This window comes from Parus major, chromosome 24, assembly GCF_001522545.3.
Source record: "Parus major isolate Abel chromosome 24, Parus_major1.1, whole genome shotgun sequence".
NCBI lineage: Eukaryota > Metazoa > Chordata > Aves > Passeriformes > Paridae > Parus > Parus major.
This window is the reverse complement of record NC_031792.1, coordinates 6639081-6664576: the sequence shown is the minus strand read 5'-3', so window position 1 is coordinate 6664576 and position 25496 is coordinate 6639081. Positions and strand designations below refer to the sequence as shown.

The following is a 25496-nucleotide window of genomic DNA, read 5'->3' as shown; positions in this document are numbered from 1 at the left end:
TGACAATGGGAAGTCAAATCACATATTGGCACTCTGTTTCCTGAGGGAAACTCACTGCTGGGTGAGGCATGGTCCAGAAAGCCTTTTTTTCTCTACTACAGGCAGACGCAGTTCATGTACATACATATGTATTCATCTGATTTAAAGATCTTTCCTGGCAGGACTGGCCCAGTAAGTCTGTGAGGACTGGTGCAGTTGGGCTGTCCTGATTTTGGTGTGTTTACTGCAAGGATAGTGGCTTCACTTGAGCTGTTTTTTTCCTGATGATTTGTTTCTCAAGATGACTCTGTTGGGCTGTGCAGTAACATCTGTTAGCAGTGGTTTGAGGGAATTCTTATTTCTCAACCTGCAGATCAGTGGCTGCATACAGAGTTTAGTCTAATCTTCTTTGCCAGTGCTTTCCTGGGGGATTCCTCCTCTGGACCTTCAAAAAAGTCTCCCCAGTTTTTTCTAGTGCCAGGATTTCCTGCACAGGTGAGCTGTGGGGTAGAATGCTGTGGCTAGACAAGGCCTTCAGTTGATGAAGCAGGGTCCATGAATGAAGCTGTTATTCCATGCAGTGTGAGCTTCAAGGAAGCTTATGGAGGAGACAAGTCAATGATTTTTTGGCTTGGATGGCTTCACTGTGCTTTGAGACTAACGGAAAACCATTATCAAATGATGAGTATGAGCTCAAGTTTTTCAAGCTACCAGGTATGAAGGGCATTAAAACTGCCAGCTTAACTTAGATGCAGCCTGAAAAAACCCAACGAAACTCACAGAAGGTGGGAGCTGTGGCTTGGTTCCCCGTTGTGCTGGAGAAGCTTTGTGAGGCATTGAGTCATTGGTGTGTTAGCAGTGTCACCGACCTGTGGTATTGTGCCGAGGTGCAGCAGATGATAAACATGCCTCAATACTCAGATCCCAGACTCTGGCTCTGTGACAGGGATGCATTTAGGTAATTTCATACAGTAAGCTTCTCTCTAACAAAATTATAGTAGTGCAAAGTGTATTTTGACCCAGGTCAAGGACAGGGACAGGCAGACACGGGCACACCAAGCTGGCTGGGGCCATGCTTCACTTGACTCTAACAGCAGTTGATACTCAGTGAAGCTTCCATTTACAAGTAGCTAATTATCATCTCCTCACAGATGACTTCATGTTTAAATATAAGCAGTGTTCAACCTTGAAAGTTCCTGATCTCATTTAGGTCTCTTTTCCTCCAACAAATGTTTTCTGGTTATGTTATATTTTCAAATGTCTGAGATCTTCTGAGGTGTGGGTCAGGGGTTTGGTTTCTTTCAATTCTTGCATTAGTGAGAGTTTTATTATTCTGTTAACACTCTACTATAGCAGGGCTTGCATTTTTCTCATGAATATGTTGTGCTTGGGTTCTTTAACCTGTCACCACAAAGCTCAAAATGGAGCCACTGAAGTAAACTCAAAAATCTTCATCTGGTGATGATGCGGAGATGAAACAGAGGTTTAGCAAGCTACTTGGTATTTTCCAGGAGTTGCCTTACGCTAACTTCAGATGCTTAAATCAAAAGCCAAACATTTGCATTTTTAATCTTTGGTCTTTTCTTTAAAGGCTCTTATGTTATTTTTAGATTCAACTCCCTGCCAAAAGCTTTTGTTCCATTTCTTTTGGATTTTGTGTTGATGAATCCCACTAGTTATGATGTCATTGCATAGTGTGAAATGACAGCAACAAAAAGAAAAATCTTACCCATGCCATCTGTTACAATAAATATTATGCAGTCCTGTTAGATTCAAAGCGGATTTGGATAGCATATTCACAACAGAAGCTGGTTGCTGCTTAGACGTATGGTACCCTCTAGCATAAAGCTTTTAATCACCAAATTCTCTATATGGTTTTGGATTTGACATGACCCATTGCCAAGTCTAAGTTTAGTTTTTGGGTTTTTTTTAATCAGTGTTTAATCTTCTGTCATTTATATCAGGCCAAGTAACTTGCCAAAAATGGTCCTAGAGGAATCTGCATGAATTAGGATAATTCACTAATACCAAGCATTGGTTGACTTCTTATACTGGTCATCTTACAGTAATTGTGGCCTGAAATAGAGAGGGGCAGATTTGCTTTAATCTCTTAAATATTCTTCTCAAAAGATTAAATGCAAAATGTTGGTTCAAATCTGTGGTTGGCTCTCCCAGAAGGTGTATTGGCATTTGAACACGAGTCTTTCCCTGCATAATTTATGAAAGCCCTCATTGAAGAAATTGAATTTGATAGGTGTTTGGTTTTACGCTGCAAGATCACAAACATGTTTAGAAACCCTAAAGAAGAATTAAATGGTGTCAGGATCCAAGCAGAGCACAGAAGCCTGCCTTAGCAGCCTTGGTCAAAGACGAATCCTGAAATGCAGAGTACAGCAGTTCCTTGTGCATAGACTGAAATGTGCTGCCTGCCAGGAAAAAAGGAGACTGAGAAATTGTTGAGGGTGCATGTTATCGTGGAAACTGGTTATTACTCTTGAATGGAGCAGGATACTTGCATTTCCCTTTTGGACTTGGGATAAGATTTAAGTGCCTCTCAGTAGTTTGAGTTGCAGGGTTTCAATAACCACTTAATTTCCAGAGACTTCAGTGCTGGAAATGTCAGGCGTTGGAGAAGGTTTTCCCTTGGTAACCAGCCAGAAAAATTGAGATTTTGCATTTGCAGTGTATTGATGTGTTAGAGCTCAGTCTTTGAGCACGGATGGACATAGTGCTGTGCAAGAGCCAGATCCCAGGAGAGGCTGACGGAATTTTTGAGGGTGTCACAGAATGAAGTTGTAAGTGCTTCTGTGGGTATGTGAAGCTTGGGCTTGGGAGAGAGCGTTGAGACACTCACTGGAGAAACAAGAGGAAAAAGAATCCTGTTCTTGCCCATGTCACTCCTGATCAATGCTATCTTGTTCAAATTGCATCAATACTTGCTTTGCAACAAAGGAACTCAGTATGTGGATGTCCTGTTTAGGGCGCAAGCGCTTTCTTGGAAATAATTTCCCAATAGCTGAGGCAGAAATGAATGACCTGTCAGAGCAAAGGCTGGATGTGCTGGAAGGGTTTGCACTGCTATATCCTTACCTTGTCTACCTTGTCTTGGCTTTGTGGACTGGATCACAGCTTGTCACCTGTTCCATCCCTTTCCCTCTGCCTATGTGCTTACGCATTTTTTATCTTCTTTCTCATGGTATGCACGTTTGAATTTGTGAATAAGAAGTTACACTAATCACAAGGGCTGAAATCTATTACCTATGTTTGAATCCATAGTGCTGTGTTTTATGCATAGTGTTTTTAATTAATGCTTAATTTTAAATCCTTGTGTCTTGCTGCAGAGTATATCTTCATTTCTCAGGTTAAGAGACAAAGAAATAAACCTAAACCAGCTGATCTCTGCCTGAGTAACAGCTTTTAAATGGCAGGAAATCTTCTTCCGAATTTGCTTAAATGTAAAATCCACAGTACAGACAAAAGGCATTTTGAAGTTGAGGCTGAAATTCCTGGTTTGGATGGATTTGTTGTGCTCAGTTCTACTGAGCAAGCTTTTGCAACTTGCTTCACATGGGAGTTAGCGTGATGAGGAGAATACTTTTCGAAGTATAACTATATGGCTTTCAGCAGAGCACCCACAGCATGTTAATTCCCTCTTTCAGTGCAGGGCCCTGAGTAGAATGCAGCATTGTAGTCCTTTCGTAATAGATGCTGATGGATTTCAGGAGTGGTGCTGTTCTGAAATGGCCACTGTCAAACTTTTACTGGTGTGTGTGCGAACTGCAAAACTGGGTGCTCCAAGGAAGAATTGGACACATCCAGGAAAATTTTGGGCTGCAAGCTTCATGTGTGCTGTAGCAGAGACATGAGGAGCACTGCTTTCCAAGACCCTAAATGGCCTTTTGCTCCAGGCAAAAGCAAAGATGAGTTGACTTCATTTGCTTTGCTGTCCTTGGCTTCAATTTGGCTTTTCAAGCTTTATGTCACTGTCTTTGAAGATTTTTGCGAAAATTTGAATCATTATTTCTCATTCTCTAAGTGGCTGATAACTTTGCTCATAATTTTCTATTATTTTATTTATTAGGCTGTGATTCTTACATTTATTTTGATCTTATAACTGGGCGCATAACAAACATTAGGTACAGCTGGCAGCAGCTTTAGTTAAATGGGTTTAATGTGCCAAACTCTCAGCAGCTCTTCCCCTCGTGTTGATTTGGAGATGCATTGCCACTAAGAATCCTTTGTCATTTTTTAAGAGGATGCTGCTGACTTGCTCAAAGCTGTTTCTCAGGCCATAAAAGAGAGCTGATTTTTACGGTTTATAACAGCAACCTTTAGATACACCAGATCAAGCAAAGCAGAGATTTCTTCTTGTTTTGTGGTATTTGCCTTGGAATGACTGTTGTGCTTTGGAGTGGCTTTTCAGCTAGATATCTGAGCAGCATCCATCTCATAGTCTCTATCTATAGCATGGCCAGGATGATGCTCTTCACTGATGAAGAGGATTAAAATAGTAATTAAGCTGCTGAAAACACCAAATGTCCTGTAAAGTACAAAATAAAGATGTAGACAAACTGAACATGCTGGAGTGATCCAGTCTGTTGGAATCAATCAGGGTAGGAACATCTTTTAACTTGAGCCAGATTTGAAATGCTCATATCACAGATAAAACTAGGGCTTAGTTTGCATATCAAAACACTTGATCTAATGTGTCTGTAGAGACACTTTCTTGCTTTCATTTTTTTCTTCTGTGTTTGAGTGCACAGTTGGTCCAATCTGCCCCACCTTAACTTCTGAGTTCCACTTAAAATGGTATGCTTGGCACTATTTATGAGGATGCTTCCTGCAGTGAGTTAATTTTGGGAGCAGCCCATAGCAGAGGACTGTTCTTATTTAGTCCCACTTCTCTGGGTTAACATTCACATCCTTTAATTGACAGGTATAACTGTGAAAATATGGGCAGCCTCTAATGCAATTGCGTGACTGTGACTGAATAGTTGCTCCATTTGTCTTGGTTGTGCAGGCTGTAGAGTTGCCACACAGCCTTGACACCTGCAAATCCGTTTTGTGCTGGTTACCAAACGTTTCCTCCTCCAACAGGTACTACAATGAGATACAAAAGTTCTCAATGCAACATTCTCAGAATGTTCCCAGCCTCAGCACAAATCCATGTAGTACTGGTCCCACTGCTGTCCAGGCTGGCTGGGCATTGAGCAGGGAGAGGCAGACTCCAGGATAATTAAAGCATGGTCTGGTAAGGAACTCATTTGGGCCCTCAATGTTTGTTTTTTGTTTTTTTTTTGCAAGATGTCCAAAGTAAGAATATTAGAATGAGGTATGCTTCTGGCCGTCTCGTGCTGTAGCATCAGGCTATAATTTTAGCATAGCTTTCTGGTGTGCTGCTCTCTTATGTTTGGAGGCATCTGAATAGATTCTGTGGGGCTAATCTACATCAAGGGTTTGCCAGATTCTGGCAGAGTTAATATCTGCAGCTGAGATGTGTGCATAGCCAGGTTTCTGAATTAAAAAATTTCAAAACCTTAGTGGGCCATGTCTGAAGTCAACCAGTTAAACATAAAACCACCACTCCCCCAGGGTTTTATTTTTGTCATTTGACTTTGAGAAAGTACTATTGAAATGACTCAGCCCATGGCTAGGAAAATGGTGAGTGGCTAATTGCATCAATAGGCAGATCAATCTACCCTCCAACCACTGTCCCAAGTGGTTAGATTTGCATGTTCAGTCAGCATTTCCATTCTTGTCTGCTTGTGGGGTCAAGGAAAGCAAAACTTGTTTGGAAGGCTGACCATTTATTTCTTTTTCATTCAAGTGTGTCTCCCAAGAACATCTGAGCAGGTGAAGGAAAATCTTCCCTAAGTAAAAGTTAATAGTCACTTCTTTCTCTGCTTGATAGCCTTTTCCAAGCAGAAAAATAAAGAATTGTTTGGAATGCTTATGTTCAAAATAACATACCTTGACAGTTTTCTTTACAGTTTTTCCAGCTGGCCTTTATACAAAACAAAACAAAAAAAAAAAAAGGAAAAAGCTGCTATGATGGACAGTCCGGGCAAAGGGTTTAAAAAAAAAAATTAAAAAATATTAGTACATTCAGAGACCTTGAAGAGGAATATCAATTGAAGTGATGGAAGTTCTCGGTGGATAGCGCCTCTTTACGGCATATCAGGATTGTCTATAGGTGTCCCACCTGCTCGTTTTCAGAGAGCAGTGTCCCTTGCTGTTGCAGAACAGGCAGTTTTTGCTTCCACCTTTGGAATAAAGTTTTCAGCACCTGATAGCTTTGTGCTTTGAAGCCCTCAGTGAAGTGTCAAATTACATAAAACTCAAGGACCTGACCATCAGGTGGGTGCAGCTGCAGCATGGAAATTCTTCCACTAATCTTATGGTCAATTGTGTTTCAGCTAAGCAGACAGAAAAGAAGTGTGTTCTCTCCTTTACCCTGAAATTTTTCAGAAAATGCATAAAGAAGCATCAAGGAAATAATTACTGGTGTACACAGGAAACCTGGAAGAGACTATTAACAAATTAAAATCTCATTTTATCAAAGATAAAAATCACTGCTTCCATATTGTTTTATTTCCATGCAATGCTACACAGTCTGATACAGCTCAATAGAATGAAGAGCTATAAAATTCAGCATTAAGAAATTCAGGTGTTCAACATGCCAAAGCCAGGTAAATATTCTGCAGTGATAGCCCTGAAATACTGGAGGTTCTAGGCTTGCTTCTGTGGAGCTAGTTTTACTTCCTGGATCATCAAAATCAGTAATGGGCATCTCAGCCCGGCCACCTTGAGTCTGTTCTATAAATTACTACTTAATTTTCTAATAGCATTAGACAGCTATTCTAAGTAGAGCTCCGCTGCTTCCTGTGAAGGAACTGGCTAATACATCCATTAGATCTTGTGTGCAAACCTAGCTGTGGGGTGGTGCTGTGACTGTTAAACCCCAGCTGATGAATTAATGCTTCAGAAATAAAATGCTGCTTGTTAAATTACTAAGGATTGCTTTTAAAGGCTGGAAAAAACAGAAATACATGAAACCATTGTTGAGGTCCTTTACTTTCTGTGACCCTGCTGCTGACAAATTTTGGGGGTACTTCAAAATGCTTCTTATCATTTGACTTACTGTGTCAGACTGCTCAGTCCAGGTGTTTGAGTTCCAGGGAATAGATGGAAGTCCACTTTTCATCCTCTGCTTTGAAAGAAGGTAAACTAGGAAATTTGAGCCTGAATTCTGCTGATAATCACAGGATCTTTTGAGGGCTGGTTGGCTGTGTGTGATAAGCTTAAAAATAAATAAAGCTTTTGCCCTCAGGCTCTTGTAAGCAAGAAGTGTTGCTCCAAGCCTTCTTCCTGGACTCCGGCCTCTTCCATGCTTAACCAGGGTAGTGCTTGCCATTTTTCATTCTGCCCTTGCTTGAGGGCTTTCTCCCTCACCTTCAGTTGGCTGGCAGTAGTGGAAGGCAGCTGGCAGCCTTTCACCACTTTTATTTCTGGGATCAGAATTAGCTGCAGTCAGGAAAATGAAAGACTATTTTGGTGACAATTTGAGATGGTTTTACTATGTTAATTCTCCTGCGCTGCTTTTTTTTTTTTTTTTTTTTTTTTTTTTTTTTTCTGTGATTGATAGGAACTTTTCCTAATGAGCAGCTAACTGTAAACTGAACTTTCTTGGCACAGTGTTTACACTGAAATTTTCTTTACGGAAAAAGATGTTTACTGGAGCTGAACAAACTTGGTGTCAGTATAGGAATATATTTAAAGCACTGATTTATGCACACCTAGACATTAAAGGCTCTTAAAAGATTTTGTTTTGTATGTGAGCAGTCATGTAAGCTGCTGCCTGAAAGATGCTCCATAACTCCGAATAAGTAACAGGAAGAGGTGTATGGGAAGATGGTTTTGGTTTAAAATCCCAGTTTCCATTATTTTTAAATAGATTTATTAAGACCCAGAGCTGCTACCTGTTCTCAGTAACAGGTACTAACTGCTGATTGTTTCACAGACTTGAAATTTGTAGAAGTAACCTGTGCTTTTGGGTGGACTTAAAAAGTTTAAATTATAAAAGTATCCTGGTTTTGTGCTGGAAACAACAAGGCTATTCCATAATTTTTCTGGTAACTTGTTAATTTTGGTCTGGATCAGCAGAAGCTTGGCAGAGCTCAGGGAGCAGCAGCAAGAACAAAAGTAGCCCTGTATTTTAGCTGTGGTTTCCACTATTCAAAAGGTAGTCATTAGCATGGTTTGGAAACCCAAGACTTAAAAACCTCATGGTTTCCTGTGCAGATTTGAAGTTTCATCTGAATTGTTTGGAAGAAAGAATTACCAATTAATTGAGTTTTGAGGTTTTTTTACAGAAGATTGAGAATTTAGGGTTGGAAAGCAATAGTCATGGCTCACAGAGCTCCAATGTGGTCAGAGCTGGACCTGCTTAATCATTCCTGTGTGCTGTCAGGAAATAGCTGTGTAGACTAACAGCAGGGCTTGAAAATCCTAATTAAGTATTTTATCATGTTTGAAAACACATGCAATCTGTGCACATAAATAATCAATCTGTGATGCTGAAAATCATCTCTAAGGGGATGGATACTTGAACCAAACTCAGACTGCATTGCAAACCCACATTCCTGCTTATTATCCTTCTTTGATCTTACTTTCTTTCCCCCCATGAATTTTTCCTTACCGCTTCAAATTCTCGGTTCAAATGTGCACTTCAGTTTCCTGCTTGCCTTTTGGATCATTGTGTTTTAGATAAAAACACAATCTAACCCTAACCCTATGCAGCCTTTTTATCTGGAGTCAGCCAAGTGGTCAGCCAAGTGGATAGAGCAAGGAGCCAGAGGTTCCTGTAGTGGCTTTTTTGCATGACTCCTAGTGAGTTTCACAAGAAAGCAGGCTGTTCTGAGGAGGGAATTTTGGTTTGTTCCCTCCTGGAATGCTAAATCACCTCTAATCAGTAGTAATGGGTTTATTTTTCTGTCTGCCTGATGTTAAATTATTCTGTCTCCTTTCTTCCAGTTTTGGCCAGGGGGGAAGTTAGTGATGAACGCATGTGGGCGTGTGACTTGTGACGAGTTTTAATCCAGGAGTTACTTTTGCCTTGAGCAAATTGCTTTGAACTGATGAAAGATTTTCTGAATGTACATTGCTGTGTATTATGGAATCTGTATCCTGATAACTACAGTGTCCTGTATACATATTCCCTAACATTTGTGTAGCTAAAGTTCCTAAAGATGGCACGACCTCTCCTATCAAACCATGGAGAAGTTACTTACAAAATAGCATCTGTTAGTAGTCCTCTGCATGTGCTGCTCTCAGTGATGCCTTTGTGGTATCAGCAGTGATGGTTCATATTAACAATCAGCTCAGAAATGAAAGATCTGGGAGTTAAACTTTTCAAACACTATTATGCCATAGCTGCTGTCCTTAGGCTTTGGTTTGCATCTCCCTTATGGTAGTCCAGGAAGTCAAAATTGCCCCATGGCCATTTTTTCAGTAGAGTATTAGTGAATGTGAAAATATTAACTTGCATTCAAGTTTTCACTTGCTGACTGGCTAACAGGACATCTTGGGTTTCTGTGCGTCAGATGCCCAAATAATTACTGTGGGAAAGTGGTAATTAGTCAGGCTGCGCAAGACAGAGTGATGGCACAGATTGGAGCGAGGAGACAGCATTAAACCAAGCTGAGCCTGCTGCTGGGTGACATTAGGCAAGTCCCCTGACTTTGTGCCTCAGTTTAGCCCAGTGATAAATAGGCCTGGCTCCCTCTGCTGGGATAGAGCTTAGGGTGGCGCCTTAAAAAGGGAACTTTAAATAGCGTCGTGGTAGTGCTGTGCTGCAAGGGGAAGGAAGTGGCCGTGTGTCTGACACAGGTTCGAAATGGTCCCTTACGTCCTTGTGACACATAGAAGACGACCTGGCTGATTAAACCTATTTGGACCTACCTGTGTGCTGTGTGAGGATTATCAGTGTTTGTGCTTTCCTTTTCTCCTGCCCTTATTTTTTGTGAGGTGCCCCCGCCGAGGGAGGCAAAGATTTAGTTTTAGGTAAGCATTGTTAAAGTGAGAGGCGTGGCTTTAAAGCCCAAGAAAAGCAAATTCCACCCTCTGCCTCAGGGGATGGGCCCTGAGAGCCCGGGAAGAGTTGCCCCACCCCGGAGCCTCGTGGGGTGGCAGCCCAGGGTGTTCTGATTGGGTTTGAGCCCCTGGGGTTTCTCCCTTGCTGTGTTCCTATTAGACCCTGACCTTAAACTCCACCCTTCTTCTGTCCCATAAAACCCACTATCCTGCCTCTGTTCTGGGCTTGCTCTCCGTCTCTGGATTTAAGCTGAGTTTGTTCCTGTGTTGAATAAATGGTTTCCTGAGATTAACCAAGCAGAGGCCTGTCTCCTTGAAGTCCCATGCCAGTCAGCAGAATCCATAACCTCCCTGGACTTGATCTTGCAGCAGCGGAACACTCCAATTTTTAAGGTGGCTTTTTGTTAAACTATTCCAGTCCCAGCCATTACAACCAAGCTGTACTTTTGAAAGCTTGAGGCCCTGAAATTTATCTCTTTTTTAAAGGACAGTTCTGGGTACAGTAACATTTGTTCAGGGAATGTTCCAGTGGAGTTGTTATGAACTTTGGCTCTCCAGGGATAGAAAAGAGGATGCCAAAGGCAACCATGTTACACAAGCAACTTCAGGAAGCTGAGGCAGTGCTGAGTTGTGGCTTTCCTGGATTTGATCACTTCTCTCCCAGCCTAGCTGTGCACCAGCACTGCCTGCAGTGTAGCAATCCCTATTGAAATGCAGCAGTTCCCAGTGCAAATGTCTCACATGCAGATTAAGTGCCCATTGACTCATGTATGCCATTATGGAGCATGATAAACTATAGGGGGAGGTGGAAATAATCTGATACCTCCTAAGTACAAATTCCACGGGCAAAACGGCTGCTCATGACTCACAGGTACTTGGAAATATCCCCCTTTCCTTGCAGAAAGGCAGTAGAATGTGCAAAGCAGTAAGGAATGCTTTAGCCTGCAGCAGGTCCTTGTAATCCTAAGGCTGCTGTCAGCACATATGAAAGTGGATTATTGTCACTGAACTTCGGACTGTTCAAGGTTTCATGTTGGCTATAAACACAAACATCTAAATATAAACTGCCCCCAGCTACCACTACAGCTCCTGCCTTTGCTTGCAATTCTTTGCCGGTGCAGACTCCCCCACCACAAAAGACAATAAAGGACAAGCAGATGAGAACTCCACCCCTTCCAGCGAGTTAAAGCAAGCCAAAGACTGCTTTAGTGAGATTTCTGCCGTTTAAATTATAAAGCAAACACAGCCTGGTATTATCAGCTCACACCAGATCTGCCTGCAGACAGTAATTCTTCCTGTCTTGGACCCCTGCCCACGTGCATTATTGTAATTATCAGCAATTAAAAAAAAAATAAAGCAATAAAGCTAGGACGAGCTTGAGATCTAGTCTGTAGATTTACTGCCTGCTGTGTCAGGCATTCATTAGCCTTCCTGGGTTCAAGCCACCTATCTGCTGAATAAAAACAGGAAGAGCAGCTAAGGAAAACAAAGCATGAAACACCACTTGAAGCATGAATTGAGAGCTCTGCTTGCATTTACAAGTTATAAATCCAAAACCAGGGGAATTCTAATTATTCTGTCCAGACGTTCTTGTGTGTAAAGTCCTTCTGCCAACTTCCCTCACTTTTTAGTTAAGTGTTGGTTTCCTGAATACTGATTTACCATTAATTCCTAGGTGAGATTCATGGTAATGAATGTTAGATTTAAGGGCCCTGTGGCATGTTGTGATCCAGGAGAGCTGAGCTTTATGATGCCAGCCCAGCTGTTTTCCTTCCAATAGCTTCACTTTGTGACTGCAGCTCTTCTTAATTTTCATTTTGCCAAGGGATGGCCTCTCCTTGTGGAAGGAGAAAGGCCCGTGGAGATCAGCTGGAGGTAACAGTAGTATTGGGGGGGGTGCAGTTGAAGTAGATGAGTCCCTGCACAAACACTCACACCAGTTTTTCAGCCCAGAAAGGGCAAAACATTAGAATCCTTACACATTCAAAAGCAGCAGCTATGAAGGGTTGTGTTCACAGGAAGGCTGGTAAGGTAACAGGGCTCTTTTTTTGTGTCAAAATGAACTGCTGGAATTCCTCAGTGGTCTTGAAAGTATTCAATTTATATTCTCCATATCTGTGGGTATTCCACGGACATAGGGAGATTTGCAGAATTGCTCAGATAGAGTAGGAAATGTAATTTTTTTTTAAAAGGAGAAAAAGTTCTTCCTTTAAGGTGGGCAGCATAATTTATCTGAATAAGGACAACACTGAGCATCCTGTTCTGAAGTCCCTCAGGTTGTGTTTTATGTGGATCCTGATTTAATAACTAGGATTACTTTCAAAGGGCCTTTGATTAATTAAAAACAAACAGCGCAAGTAATCTTTTCCCGACTTTTTTTTTGTCAGTGTAGCAGCAACTGTTTGTGGAATACATGTAACTTTCAGGAGCAGGAAATCTGATCTGACCTGTAGAGAATCCTATAAAGGGTCCCGGTTACTTAAGGCAGGATATGCCCTCAGCAGCCAGTAATCTGTTCGTTGGTCATCAAGTCAATGCAATTCCCCATTGAAGTTTTCTTCAGCAGCTTATAAATTCTAGAGGCTGGACTTCCAGTCTTAAAACAGCTTAATTTTCCAGGGTTTTATGCAGAGAGCTACTCACGTGTTTCTGCAGTGGAAGCCTGATGGAAAGCATGGGCAGTGTGCGCTCTCCTCACAGGCTCTCCATGCTTCTCAAACTCCCATCCACTCTGGTTTTGCTGGAATAAGGGTTCATTCTGGCTAATCTGATCAGGTGGATGAGGCTACGGTCATGTTTGACCTCACTGAAAATGCAGAATTCAGTTAAATACGACATTTTGAAGATGCCTTTGTGCTATTAATGAAAGCTCTCAGAAACTGATTTCTGTGAATTATAATCATCAGCTTCTCTTCACAAGAGAAAAGCTCCAATCACCCTTCAATCCCCAAGTCCCCAGCAGCATGTCAGGAGGTTTTCCAGAAAAGCATTCCATAGGGAGCTTTATGTGAATACATGTCCCATTCCATAGGGACAGCATGTGAAATAAGTTGTGTTGTGATGAGGTTTAACAGATCCTGGCAATAAAAGACAAAGGACATGCATGTGGTTTTCATGTTCAGGTCTTTATAAACCAGAACTGCAATCTACTGCTTGTGTTTCAGGGGTAGATGTAAAATATTCTTTATTTTACTAGAGTCTCTAGCCTGTGTCCCTCCTTTGGGATGGGGGATACTTGTGGGAAGAGCATGTAAGACCCTTTTTAGCACCTGGAGCCCACGCATCCAGGTGGGTAATGCTCACACATCAAGCCCTGTGTCAGAAGCTGAAGAGGCCGGTAGTAAATAAAAGCCAGGATACTTGGGCAGACACTTCCATGAGAGAAAAGAAAGATTAAGAGGCTTGAATTCCATTGTTTCAGGACCATAAATCAGGCACTGGATGGCAGGGTGAGGAATTTAACTGACATTAATTGGCCAGAGATTTATGTGTTTATGGAATCAAAAACTTCTTTGGTCTTGGAAGGCAAACTGAATTACAGGATTACACCTAAAGGCAGAGGCCAGTTTCTCCTGAGACATCTTGTAAATGCAAATTTGAGTGAGGAAAGTAATGTATTTATGTAACAGTCTTTTCCCAAATAACATTTGTCTTGCTCTCGTGTTATGAGTATGTATTAATAAGATAATAGCTACTAAAATAATGTTCAACAAAGACATACACAACTGGATGAACTCTATTCCATCATGTGTGTTGCCCCTCCTGATCTGTCCGGCTGCTTATTCAAGGGATTGAATAGCTGCTCTCCAGCACTGAAAGAAGCAGCTGCTTCCATTTATGGCTGGGAAATTCCCAGAGAAAAATGTGCTGTCAGTTTGTTCATCCCTTTGCAATGTGGAATGGGTGAATTCTCTGAACTACTAAAGAGCTTAACTAAACACATGGCTTTATCCCAAGTTTCATGCTGGTTTACATGTTCCACAGCCTTCCTTTTGCAAAGTGATACACGAGTGTAGCCTGAGAGATACGCTTCCAGTTTTCATACACCTAAGTCAATTGTGGGAAGCATTGGAAAGTTGCTTCATTCCAAAAGTCTCTTGTAGGTGACCTTTCCCTGTTTAAGTATCAGTGTTAAAGGTGTGGGCTTCATGAAGTTTGGAGGTGCTGTATTCTCTCTCTACAGCTAAAATGAAATTAAAATACTAAATTAAGAAACTGATATGATTGAGGGCTGGAGTGGACTGCCAGTGGAGGAAAAATTGAAGTTCATCAACTCACCCAACAGCACAATTCAACAGAAGATTTCTGCCTGAAGAAATCAAGCAAGTAATAAGTCTCCTTTGTTCAGCTGTGAATTGGGGCTTAGCATGTTCTGGTAGCTTCAGCAACAGCACTCTGATATGAACTGATATGAAAACTATGCGAGCAATCCAAGAAGGAGGAATTATACCCTTACAGGGTGTAAGCTGGAGAGACAGCAAAAACAAACACTGGCTGCATCAGTATGTAAATAGGGGGTGGTCATGATTTCAGGAGATTGGTATGTGTTTGAACAGGAGTTTTGCTCATGCAGGTGTAATGAATGGATTACTTATGGGTGTTTCTGCATCTCGATGGAGCTTGCACCTCTCCTGCTCTGAAGTTCATTTACTGTGATGCAGACTTGTTAAGTTTGCTTCGAAAGAGCCAGATTTCAGGCATCAGCAGCACCGCCATAGCACATACATTTATTCTCTTTTGATACCTTGTATTCTTACAAGGGTTAATGCTTCCTGGGTTCTTGCATGTCTTTTTGTTTGTTGTTTTTTTTTTTCTTTCCAGGGGTGAAACTTGGATGTGGTTGCAATGTTGTTATCAAACAACAACAAAAAACTGTTTGGGGGATTGTTTCCTTTAGCATGTCAGGTCCTGTGCTCTCTGGAAAATGGTTCTTGGTACCAAAGCGGTGTTTGTTTGGAGAAAGATTAAAAGGGCCTCTTAAAATGTTTGTGTGTGTTTAGGGAGTTCTGAAGGATCATTCTACATTTGCTTTTTTTTTTTTTTTTTTTTTGAAAAGACACAGCAGGGAGGAGGGTGGTGCAAGACCCGTCACAGATTCTGCTGTGCGCACTTATCAGATGTTTATTAAAGGCTTGATTTCTGAAAGAACCGAGTTACTGCACCGTTTTTCCAGCCTCAGTTATTCCTCAGAGTTGCTCCTGTCCCTGAACTACGTGACTCTTTTTTTCCTTACGACAAAGAGTACAACAAACATACCCACAGTAAACTTGAAAATGTATGTGAACTTGGCAGCTTTTTGATACTGGGATATCAGTGCTGCTATCTCTTACATATAGTTTGGCATTTCTTTACTTTGTGGTCTTTGCTAAAACATGCTGTCATGAGCATCTGTTGATTAGAAGGGTCAAAGTAGAAACCACTTGTATAAGACTGTTTCTCTTAAATGATGCAGGGGTGAATAGTACTTAAAACTCAAGGGGTCATTTTTCTGCAGTTAATACTTCAGTTAATACTTTGTGCCTCAAGTTGGTCTTTTCCCCCAAGCACTAATCTTGTGTTCAGCACTAAACAATCCTTGACTTTCTAAGTGTTGAAATGACTTCTCTCCAGGCAGAGAGATAAGGGGAGGGGGAGAAATGAGCTAATTGTAATGGAGTTACTATTTTTTCTAATATCCAGTAACTAAGAGCTGCACAAAGAAGTTGTCTAGTTGAATTCTACTCTTTACTCTTTTATTTCCTTTAAGCATACAGATATTGATAGGAGTTGATGAGGGTCTGCAGGCATTAGGGAATGATCACTGCCCACTGTAATTTATGCATTTTTCAGTGCACAAAAAGTTAAATATGAAGGCAGGACTGGTAGCCTGAGGTTGTGTTGCCTGCCAGTGGAAAAGGAGCTTAGGGCCAGCAGACCATGCATTGCTGTTTCTATCTGGAGCAGTTAAAGTGGATTCTATTCCCCTAAACACCTTAAAAAGCTTTTGGAGTTCATCTGTTTGTTTGCCTTATGCCTCTTTTCTTTTTTACAACAGCGAATAGTTATTTAAGGAGTGTGTTCAGCTCCCAGCATCCACTTGGTCTTCTCAGAAAAAAAGTCTGCAATTTAATTTACTCCTCTTTTCCTCTTTCAGTCAGTCAGCAAGATTTCAGAAAGGGCCCTGACCTTGTTTTCATTGATCAGTCTGCAGTTTGACCCAAATGTGGGCCTGAGCTGTCAGGTTCTTGTCTGGTGGTACAGTCTGGGAAGTGCACAGAATACACATCTGAAACAGCTCTATAAAAATGCACTGAGTGGGACACAACAGGCTTGTTGTCACAGCTGTCTTTTCTGATTCAGCAGAAATTATCTTTGTTTGTATGTTTGAGCAAAAATTGTAGGTATTTCTATCCCAAATATTCAAGGTTAGTAGGATAAACACATAGCTTTTAACTCTGAGTAGGATTCTTGCAGTGGGACACAGTTCTTTTATTTTATTAGTAGTAGTAATACCTGCTTGTGTGTAAACTCACAGAGGTCCTTCTGCCAAAAGTTATTAGTATTAGTTATTTAGTAAGTTTTTCAGACATCTGTTTCAGCCCATGTAGGTACAGCCTTTTAGTGGGAATTACTCTTGGTTTTGGTAAGCTGTTGTTTCAAATATAAAAAAATGGGTCTGGGAAAACAAACACCTGGCCGGTGAAAGCTCTATGTGGGCTCAGCATCTCAAGGAATGTTGTTCCAAAGTAGTTTGCAAGACTCCACTGATGGTAGATCAAGCAGGAGCTATCTGAGAAGATGCTAAAGGGTTTGTGGTTCTTTGAGTTGTTGAGCCTTTGATCAGAAAATGCAGTCAAAGTATTTTGTTTTGGTTTGTCTTCACAGGCCCTTGCAGCCAATGCTGGGACAGGGTTTGCGGTGGCAGAACCTCAAATTGCCATGTTCTGTGGGAAGCTAAATATGCATGTGAACATCCAGACTGGGAAATGGGAACCTGACACTTCTGGGACCAAGAGCTGCTTTGGAAGAAAGGAGGAGATTCTGCAATACTGCCAGGAGGTGAGATTTTCTGTGTAATCCTGAATCTTCACTGCTGTGAAGGAATTGGATTCCAATTTAGCTGCTCAGTAGCAAATTAACCATGCAGGAGATGAGCTTGCTTTTGCCTAGTCCAATTCCCTGCACTGTCCTGCTGTGTTATTGTCCAGAAAAAGCCAGGAAGACATCTAATCCCACTGCAGTGGGATTTAGAAGCTACCTCAGATCAGCTCACAGAAGGTTACTTGGTCTGTAAGTCAAAGGTAGCTTCATCTGTTTGCAGGGCTTTACTCCAATGTTCTGCCCCTGAGCTGGTTAACCAGTATCTGCTCCCTGTTGTGTAAAATGGAACCTGACACCTATTCTAGTTAGAATGCAGCTGTGCTGTTCTCGATGACATGTTCAGCTCAGCCATAATATTAAAAAAATATTTTAATCAAATTTGTTAGTATTTTTAAGCTCTTTAGACTTTATTGAAAAAGGTATAATTATCTAGTGTGTTTCAGATCAATGTTACAGTGTGTCTTGTCCAGTGTCTTTAATTGCTTCTCTGAGGTTACAGGCTTGTAAAATACCACAAGAAATGTATTTTGTTTTAAAGGGAAAGTAACAGAATGTACTGTGTCTGGACTGGAAGACTTTTTAAACTGTTTTACAAGGCTGATATAACTGGGGCTACATTTTTTTCATTTGTTAGAACCCTAAATATAAGTTGGTGTCTGGACTTGAGAACTTGAGCAGGGCATAAGGGTCAAATTAATACCTCATAAATGGACTAGGCATGAGGAAACCTGAGGAGGTAGGTGCATTACTTGACAAGTGATGAGAGAGTCTGAAGATGTTACTAAACCCTATTTGTTGGCGATTGGAGGTATTGTGCTGCTCCAGAAAGAATTAAACAGCTACATCTGCTCCAGACCCAAATGCCTTAATGCTCCTCCTCCACTGCTGTGCAAATCCAGACCTCTCAGCTTAGTGCCGGTGAGGTCTTGCCCTGACCTGGCTTTCTCCTGCCTCAAAGCAGTGGCATACCTGTTTCTGAAGCCCCGTGTGACAGACAGCTGGAGCTTTTTTATGTCTCCAGCTGTACTGAGCTTGGTACAGAGGAGAGTGTGTGTCCATCTGCAAACTCCAACTTCCTGTGTAGCGAGTCAGCCTCACTACTTTGGTAGGAGCGGCTCTGCACATTGTCTGTTCTTTCTGGAGAGAAACCTCTCTGTTTGTGCTGTTCTCCAGATGTACCCAGATCTTCAGATCACCAATGTGGTAGAAGCCAACCAGCCCGTCAGCATCGACAGCTGGTGCAGGCGTGGGAAGAAGCAGTGCAAGGACCACACTCACATCGTCGTGCCCTACAAGTGCCTGGGTGAGTGTGTGCTGGGGGTGAGCTGTGCATTCCTATGGGAGAAGCATGGAGTTGTCTTCTGGATTCTTACAGAGAGAACAACTGAGTTTTAAGACTTTTCTTGTATGAGGTTGTCATTTCCACAGCTTCCACTGAAATGTTTTTCTTTCCACAAGATGGAACTCTGCCTTTCTGGAGCAGCTTGGTAACAGCTGTGGTAGAATAATGGTGCCTGGCATGAAAAACAAATCCCCATTCTCTGTTCAACTGCTATAAAAACCTGAAGGCTATTGTATCTGAGTACCACAAAGACACTCGGATTTAATACTTTGATCCTATTTTTGTGATGCTTTAATATTTTTGTTGCCTTGGAGACTTAAATGCTCACTGTGCTCAGGCTTCCTGCTTGGTCTTGGCAGGAGATCTCCATTCTATTTCAATGACTATATTTAAACTTTGCTGTTTCAAAGAGGCCCTTTTTCTTGCAGCTGTATCCCCTGTCCCCATTTTGAACTGTGAAAGAATATGAGATAAACTGTGATGGATTTATTGGTACTTTCCAGAATATCCCCACCCACTGGAATCAGGCAGCATGTTTTAAATGGTTAACTTGTGACTTCTGACCTGTGGGTTGTGGGTGACACTGTGCTGCCCCATGTGTGTTCTTAGGAGTGAGCTTAGTTTCAGCTGGCTGACTTTCTTTTCAGTTATCCACTGGAAAAGACTTGTAAGAAATCTTGGTAGAGTCTGATTGCTGGGATCATTCAGTAGGAACCAGTTTTCATAATTTGTATCTGTATCTCAGGTTACCGTGTGATTTGACAGGGGAGAACACCAGCAAAGCAGCAGAACCATGCGAGTGCTTTGTCCTTTATGTAATGCCTTCCACTAGACAGTCATAAAGCACTTCATTAAACATAAAATTTGTTGTGGACACATTCTGGGAGAAAGGTGCTTTTCTTGGGAGATGTGGAAATTCAGGTTTGGGAAACAACCAAACCCGACTGATCATAAGGAGAACTTCTGATGGAAATAAGGATGAAAGCAAGATCCCTGGATTTATAAGGAGTCATCTCTATTAGAAATAATCCTTCCCCAAGCCTATTCTCCAGCTGAAAAATAAGCTGATTTTACTGACACTGCCCTCAAATTTGATAAGCATTAAACTATTTATTGAGGTTTTTCATTAGTGTATTTCATGTTCACAGTGTTTGTGACTTGCAGGCCCCAGCCTGTGAGGCAGTTTAGTTTTCAGATCTGAATTGCAAGTCTGGAGTCCATGTATCTATAAAACCTCTTTGTCTCTAACACACCACAAATTGCCTGTTATAAATAAGTGTTTTGTTTCTCTGGGATTATAGTCAAACTGTGGGATTTTGTTCCCTTTCTTGGTTGTGTTTTCCTTGATACATTAATGCACAGAGTACCTTGAGTATCCTGTCACCATACCTTGTTTAATCTTTCCTGCTCTTCCCCCACCAAGGCAAACCCCTTTGTAGGTGAAAAACTCATGAATCTTCTGCCTTCAGCCCTCAGAACCACAGTCTCTTGGTTTGCTCAGTTTTACTTTTATTACCAGAAGCATTTAAACCTTTCCTAGGTTTTGGGAACCTAGAGTAAGGTGGAAGAGTATTAATTCAAAATTCTAACTGGCCTGTTTAGAGATAAGAAAATGGAGAAAATACAGTCTCTCTGTTAGTTTAAAAGTAAGTAATTGGAAAGGGATGAGGAAGGTAATTTGATTTCATTGTCTTCAGTTGTCAGGTAATCTAAACTATTTAACTTCTCTGTACTTGGAGATGTGTCTATGACCTTTTAGTATCAACAGTAAGGAGCTGCAAAAAAATTGGTCACGCAAAGAATATTTAAAATATATTTTGAAAAGATGGTGTGAAAGACAGGTTGGATGAAGAATTCTGCTTTGTGGAGACTTTGTGAGAAAAAGTCTTTGACTTAAAAGTTGTTCTCCAATTTTAACAAATGGCTCCTAAAGCTGCTGGCCATGTGTGCAGGGAATGCTGCTTTGAAACACTTGGGCTGAAGATCTTTTCCTGGTCATCTCAGAGTATCTAGCTTTCTCCTTATTTTAAAATTACCGAATGCAGCATTTGAATCTGACAGAAAGAAAGAAAAACCTCAGCTTGGAGAAAATGTCACGTTTGGATTCCAGTGGCAGCGTTTGCTGGGATAAGAACAGGAAGTGATGCTCATTTAGTTCTGATCCTTAGTTCATATGTATTGGTACCAAACTGAATAATGATGGAAATTCAGGCTAAATAGCTTTTAAGTCCAGCTAAAGTAGAGTCGGTACAGTGGAGAGATTCTCTTTCCCATCTTCCTCAAAAGCAAAAGTCTGGGTTTGGCACAAAGATTGTGCCAAAGCTTTCTCATGCTGGTGAGGTTGTAGTTATCTTGATATTGGAATGCAGTATATTTGCTGACTCTGGTTGTACTCTGATATTTAGGTGGAATAGTTTTTATTTTCCAGCCCCATGTGTTTTGGTTAAGACAGTGAATGTGCTGCAGTTGATCTTTAATTAAACCATCTGGAAAAAAAATAAAACAAAAACAAACAAGACTTGCTCAAATACTGAAAACATACATAACACTCTCAGCATATAAAGATTTCCAGGCTGTTACAGCAGCAGGCAGCGTGAAGGAAGTTTAGTATGATGCAGCTCATTTGAAAATAGGTGATTAGTAGTTTGAAACTTCCTAGTGCAGACACAGACTTCTCAAAGATTTGTTTGAAATCTTCAGTCAATCCTTTTATGGAAGAACAACTATTAACTTGCACTCTAAACTCTGCCTTCAGTTCAGCTTTCGGGGTCAGCAGAATCACCCTGTGTCCATGATTTTACCTTGGAATCTCTGAGGTTCTGTTTTTCTTTAGATTCTCAGAAATAATTTTCAGAGCTGGTGTGACTTGTCTCCTTCAAGCCCTCAAGGCACATGCATAGAGTGCACTTTGGGGAAGTTCTCATGGAGACTTTATTTGCTGTTGGAAGCTAAATGAGTGTGAACTGTGGCTGTTGTGTTTTTCAGTGGGTGAGTTTGTAAGTGACGTCCTTCTGGTTCCTGAGAAATGCCGGTTCTTCCACAAGGAGCGCATGGATGTGTGTGAAAGCCACCAGCACTGGCACACTGTGGCAAAGGAGGTAATGGAGCCACTGGGACAGAAGTGTTTATTCCAGATCTGTCCATTTGGATGCTTGTAGTGTTGGACCATAGCAATATTTCTCTCTGTATTACTGCTCCCATGTTCCAGTCAATGAACTGAGGCAAACAGCAAGGAGATAAAAATTTAAAAGTACTCACAGTGGCTTAAAAAAACCTGTGTAGCAATTGAGTTATTCTTCACGGAAAGCTGTCCTAAATAGCTTATCCATACCTCAGAGCTAGGAATTGAAGTCAGCCCTCTGGGATACTGCTTTAACCAATGGTTCATACCTCTTTCTTTTCTCTTTTCAGGGAGATACAGTGGGCATAGGATAGTTCCTATTTTTCTTGCACATCTTGCTTTAATGTGCCTTCTGCTGCTGGGGATTTGGTTGGGAGGGCTTGCCTGGGAGCAATCTGATTTTTGTTGGGACTGATTAGTCGAGGTTTTACATAAGAGGTGGATTATATTCTCAGAATAAATCTAGCCCATGGTTTTGGTGGGGTGAGTTTGTGGTTTTTTTATCAGACTAGGTAAATTGTTGCAAAAGCTCTGCACTCCCATTTGAAGCTGGAGTAATCAAAATAAGATCATGACAGAATGTGCATGTTTTCTATTTTGTAGAAGCAACAACTGTAGAAACAGCAACACAAAGACCAGTTGTTAACCAGATGAGGTTAAGGATGCTCTACTTAAAATTCCTATTTCTTTAAAATCCTGTGAGCAAAAATCCATCTAAATAAAGCTGTACTAGAGTAATTATCTTTTAATTGACGGTAAACTTGTTACTGTCTAGAAAATTGAAAAATCATTTACTTTAAATGTAGTTGGAGAACTTATCTAGCAATATTTGGCTCATTTAAAATCTGTAACAAAGCAAAGCACAAAAGGATTCTGATGGGTATAATAAAGCTTTCCTACATTCTTTTCTGGGCACTTCAAAGCCAAGTATTTACTTAGCTTAAGAGAAGTGTAAAGATGTAATGTGTAAGCATAGTTTACATTTGACTTTTTCTTTAATTATCTAATTGATTTTCATCTACAGCATAGTAAAATAATATTGATACAAAGTCCATTTGAGCAATTACTCACTTGCTCCAATGTAAAGTTTAATAGATAAAGTTTAGTGAAATGGCCAGCTCAGGAAAGCAAATACCCTTTCTGGTTCTTTCAAGTGTTCTCCTTTGCGTTGGCACAAATTGTTTAGTTTTTTTTTTCCCCTGGACTTTTCTATGTTGACAAACCAGTAGTTGTTGGGGCTGGGGTGTGAAATGCTAACACCAGGAAGTACTGGGTGTTTCTGAATCTGGGACTTTCATGGTTTGTTTTTTTTTTTTTTACACTACAGGTTTCAAATCCACTTTCCTTTGATGTTCAGATTTAGGTCATATGTTGCTGTTGTTTTTGCTGTAAAACTTAAACCATTCTTGGGATCTCTGATAGGTAAACTTGAGCTTTATCCAAAGGAAGAGCATGATGCTGAACTGATATGAATGGGCTCCTCTTTCAGGCCTGTCTGACAGAAGGGATGATCCTGCACAGCTACGGGATGCTCCTGCCCTGTGGAGTGGACCAGTTCCATGGAACAGAATATGTGTGCTGTCCTCAGACTAAGGTTGTGGATGAGGCTCTGTCCAAAGAGGAGGAGGATGAGGATGAAGACTATGACCTTTACAAGAGGTAGAGTTCTTACTGGTGTAGATATTGACAGCTTTGTACGTGAAGCTGCTGCTTGAGGATATTTCACACAGCAGCTCCCTTGTGGTGAGGATTGAGCAAATTTCTGTGCTTCTGAGTTTCCTAAAGGAGTGTCCTGAGCCTGAAGAGGACAAATGGCTTTGTAGTGCCCCTTTTACCAGAAGAGCTAAACACCCCCTCTCCCTTCATCGCTGTAGAGAGTTGGGATCATTCAGCCTTGAGAAGAGAAGGCTCCAGGGAGACCTTAGAGCCCCTTCCAATGTCTAAACAGGCTCCAAGAGAGGAGCTTTGGACAAGGGCGTGGAGTGTCAGGAAAACGAGGAATGGCTTCACCCTGCCAGAGGGCAGGATTAGATGGGATATTGGGAAGAAATTATTCCCTGTGAGGGGGTGCTGAGGCCCTGGCACAGGTTGCCCAGAGAAGCTGTGGCTGCCCCATTCCTGGAAGTGTCCAAGGCCATGTTGGATGGAGGTTGGAGCAGCCTGTTATAATGGAAGGTGTCCCTGCCCAGAGAATGGGGTGGAACAAGAGGGGCGTTAAGGTCTTTCCCAACACAAACCATTCTGAGATTCTGCAGTAGGAACCTGCCCCAAGGTTAGACTTTCACTTACTGAAAAATGGAAAGATGCCACATGAAGCCAGAGCCGTGGAGAAACTGCCTGCCAGAAGTAGGAGTGTCTGTAATGAGGGATGTCTCTTGCTGTGAGTGATGGGCTAATCAATAGTTGGTACACTTACTTCTCCCATTTCTAGAATAGATGTAAAGAATCATTATTCTGGTACATCCAAGTGATTAGCCTTAACTTTACTCCCTAATTTATCTCTGTCCCTCCAGTGAGTTCCCTACAGAGGCAGGTATAGAAGACTTCACAGGAACAGCTGTGGAGGAAGATGAGGATGAGGATGATGAAAGGGAAGAGGAGGAGGATGTGGTGGAAGACCGTGATTACTACTATGACAGCTACAAGGTTGATGACTACAATGAAGAGACCCCCACAGAGCCCAGCAGCGACAAGGCTATGGCTGAAAAAGAAGTGAGCAGTGACATGAAATGTAAGACACATTCCAGTCCACAGGCCTCCTGCTCCCTTGAGATCATTCCTGTTGGATGGCAGTTAGTGATGGGGTTTTGATCAAGTCAATAAGTGCCACTTGGAAGTTTTATTTGCTAGATACGTTAGCAAACAGAGGAAAGCTGATGATGCTTGTTTCAAGTATTGAAATTTTCTCTCTAGAGCATGGACCATATGTTTCCAGATAAACAGCAGTTCTGCTGGCAGGAAGCCCAGTGTTTGGCATGTTAAACAAACGCCTCATGAAGGTGCAGTGATGAGTCAGAAAAGCCGTATCTTCAAATTTTGGAAAATCTTAAAGGGAACACAGTACACTGTAAATTTAAAATCTGGTGGTTCATACCAGCTTAAAATGAGGAAGCAGAAAGTGGTGGGCCATGCTCTATAGAAGTGCCATCTGGTCATTTAAGGGTGAGGAGCATTCTTGGTGCTGCCTTTGCATGAACACTTTCCTTCCACAAAAGAAAGCCAGCACAACTGCCCCAACTTTATTATATGTTAAGGTTTATTTTCCACTGTAGTAGAATCTACTGTGCAGGTGGCAGCTTTTGTTGGGTGTAGGTGCCCTTGCAGAGGGCTCATGGTGTGGTGCCTCAGCATTATGTGATGTCCTTACACTTTGCATGTAGAAGTGTCTGCAGAGGAGGGAGGAGCAGAGAGGGAATGAAATTCAATTAGCTACAGATCACTGAATCATTGCCAGCAGTTCTCACATCTTTCTGGAAAAATGCCAGCATGCTGCAGATGATTTTCCTTGCTGAAACAAGGCTTAGCTCATGAGTATACAGGGTTGTTGCAGATCTGCAGGTGTTGTAAGAGCCTTGGAGGAATATGATTGGGGTGTCTGTTTTGGGGGTATACAGTCTTTTTTCCCAGAAGTACCATGAACAGTTGCTAATTTATACACTATATCTGTTCTCTTGCCTCAGAGCATCCCAGCTGCTATTGCTGGCTCACCATGAAGCATTCCCCATGCCATGGCTACATGAAATTTTAATATTTGGTGCACAGATGTTTAAAACCTTAAAACCTCAGTGACTGAGGCTGGCATGGAGATCACTCCCTTTGTTTAGCCTGCTTTTTCACTTACTTCTACACCTGCCCTGTAAGATGTGGAGTATCTGTCCAGGC

The 25496-nt window shown here is 41.5% G+C and overlaps 1 protein-coding gene across 7 annotated transcripts in view; it reads left to right on the top strand.

Annotated features, from left to right (window-relative positions):
- The window catches only part of APLP2 (amyloid beta precursor like protein 2), a 48362-nt gene that overhangs the window by 5550 nt on the left and 17316 nt on the right, over window positions 1-25496 (top strand). For all 7 annotated transcript variants that reach the window (XM_015649763.2, XM_015649762.2, XM_015649761.2 and 4 more), the window contains exons 2-6: window positions 16936-17109; window positions 18325-18454; window positions 21479-21591; window positions 23104-23273; window positions 24128-24345. In XM_015649763.2, coding sequence (XP_015505249.2) covers window positions 16936-17109; window positions 18325-18454; window positions 21479-21591; window positions 23104-23273; window positions 24128-24345 — 805 coding nt within the window. The remainder of the gene's footprint in view (window positions 1-16935; window positions 17110-18324; window positions 18455-21478; window positions 21592-23103; window positions 23274-24127; window positions 24346-25496) is intronic.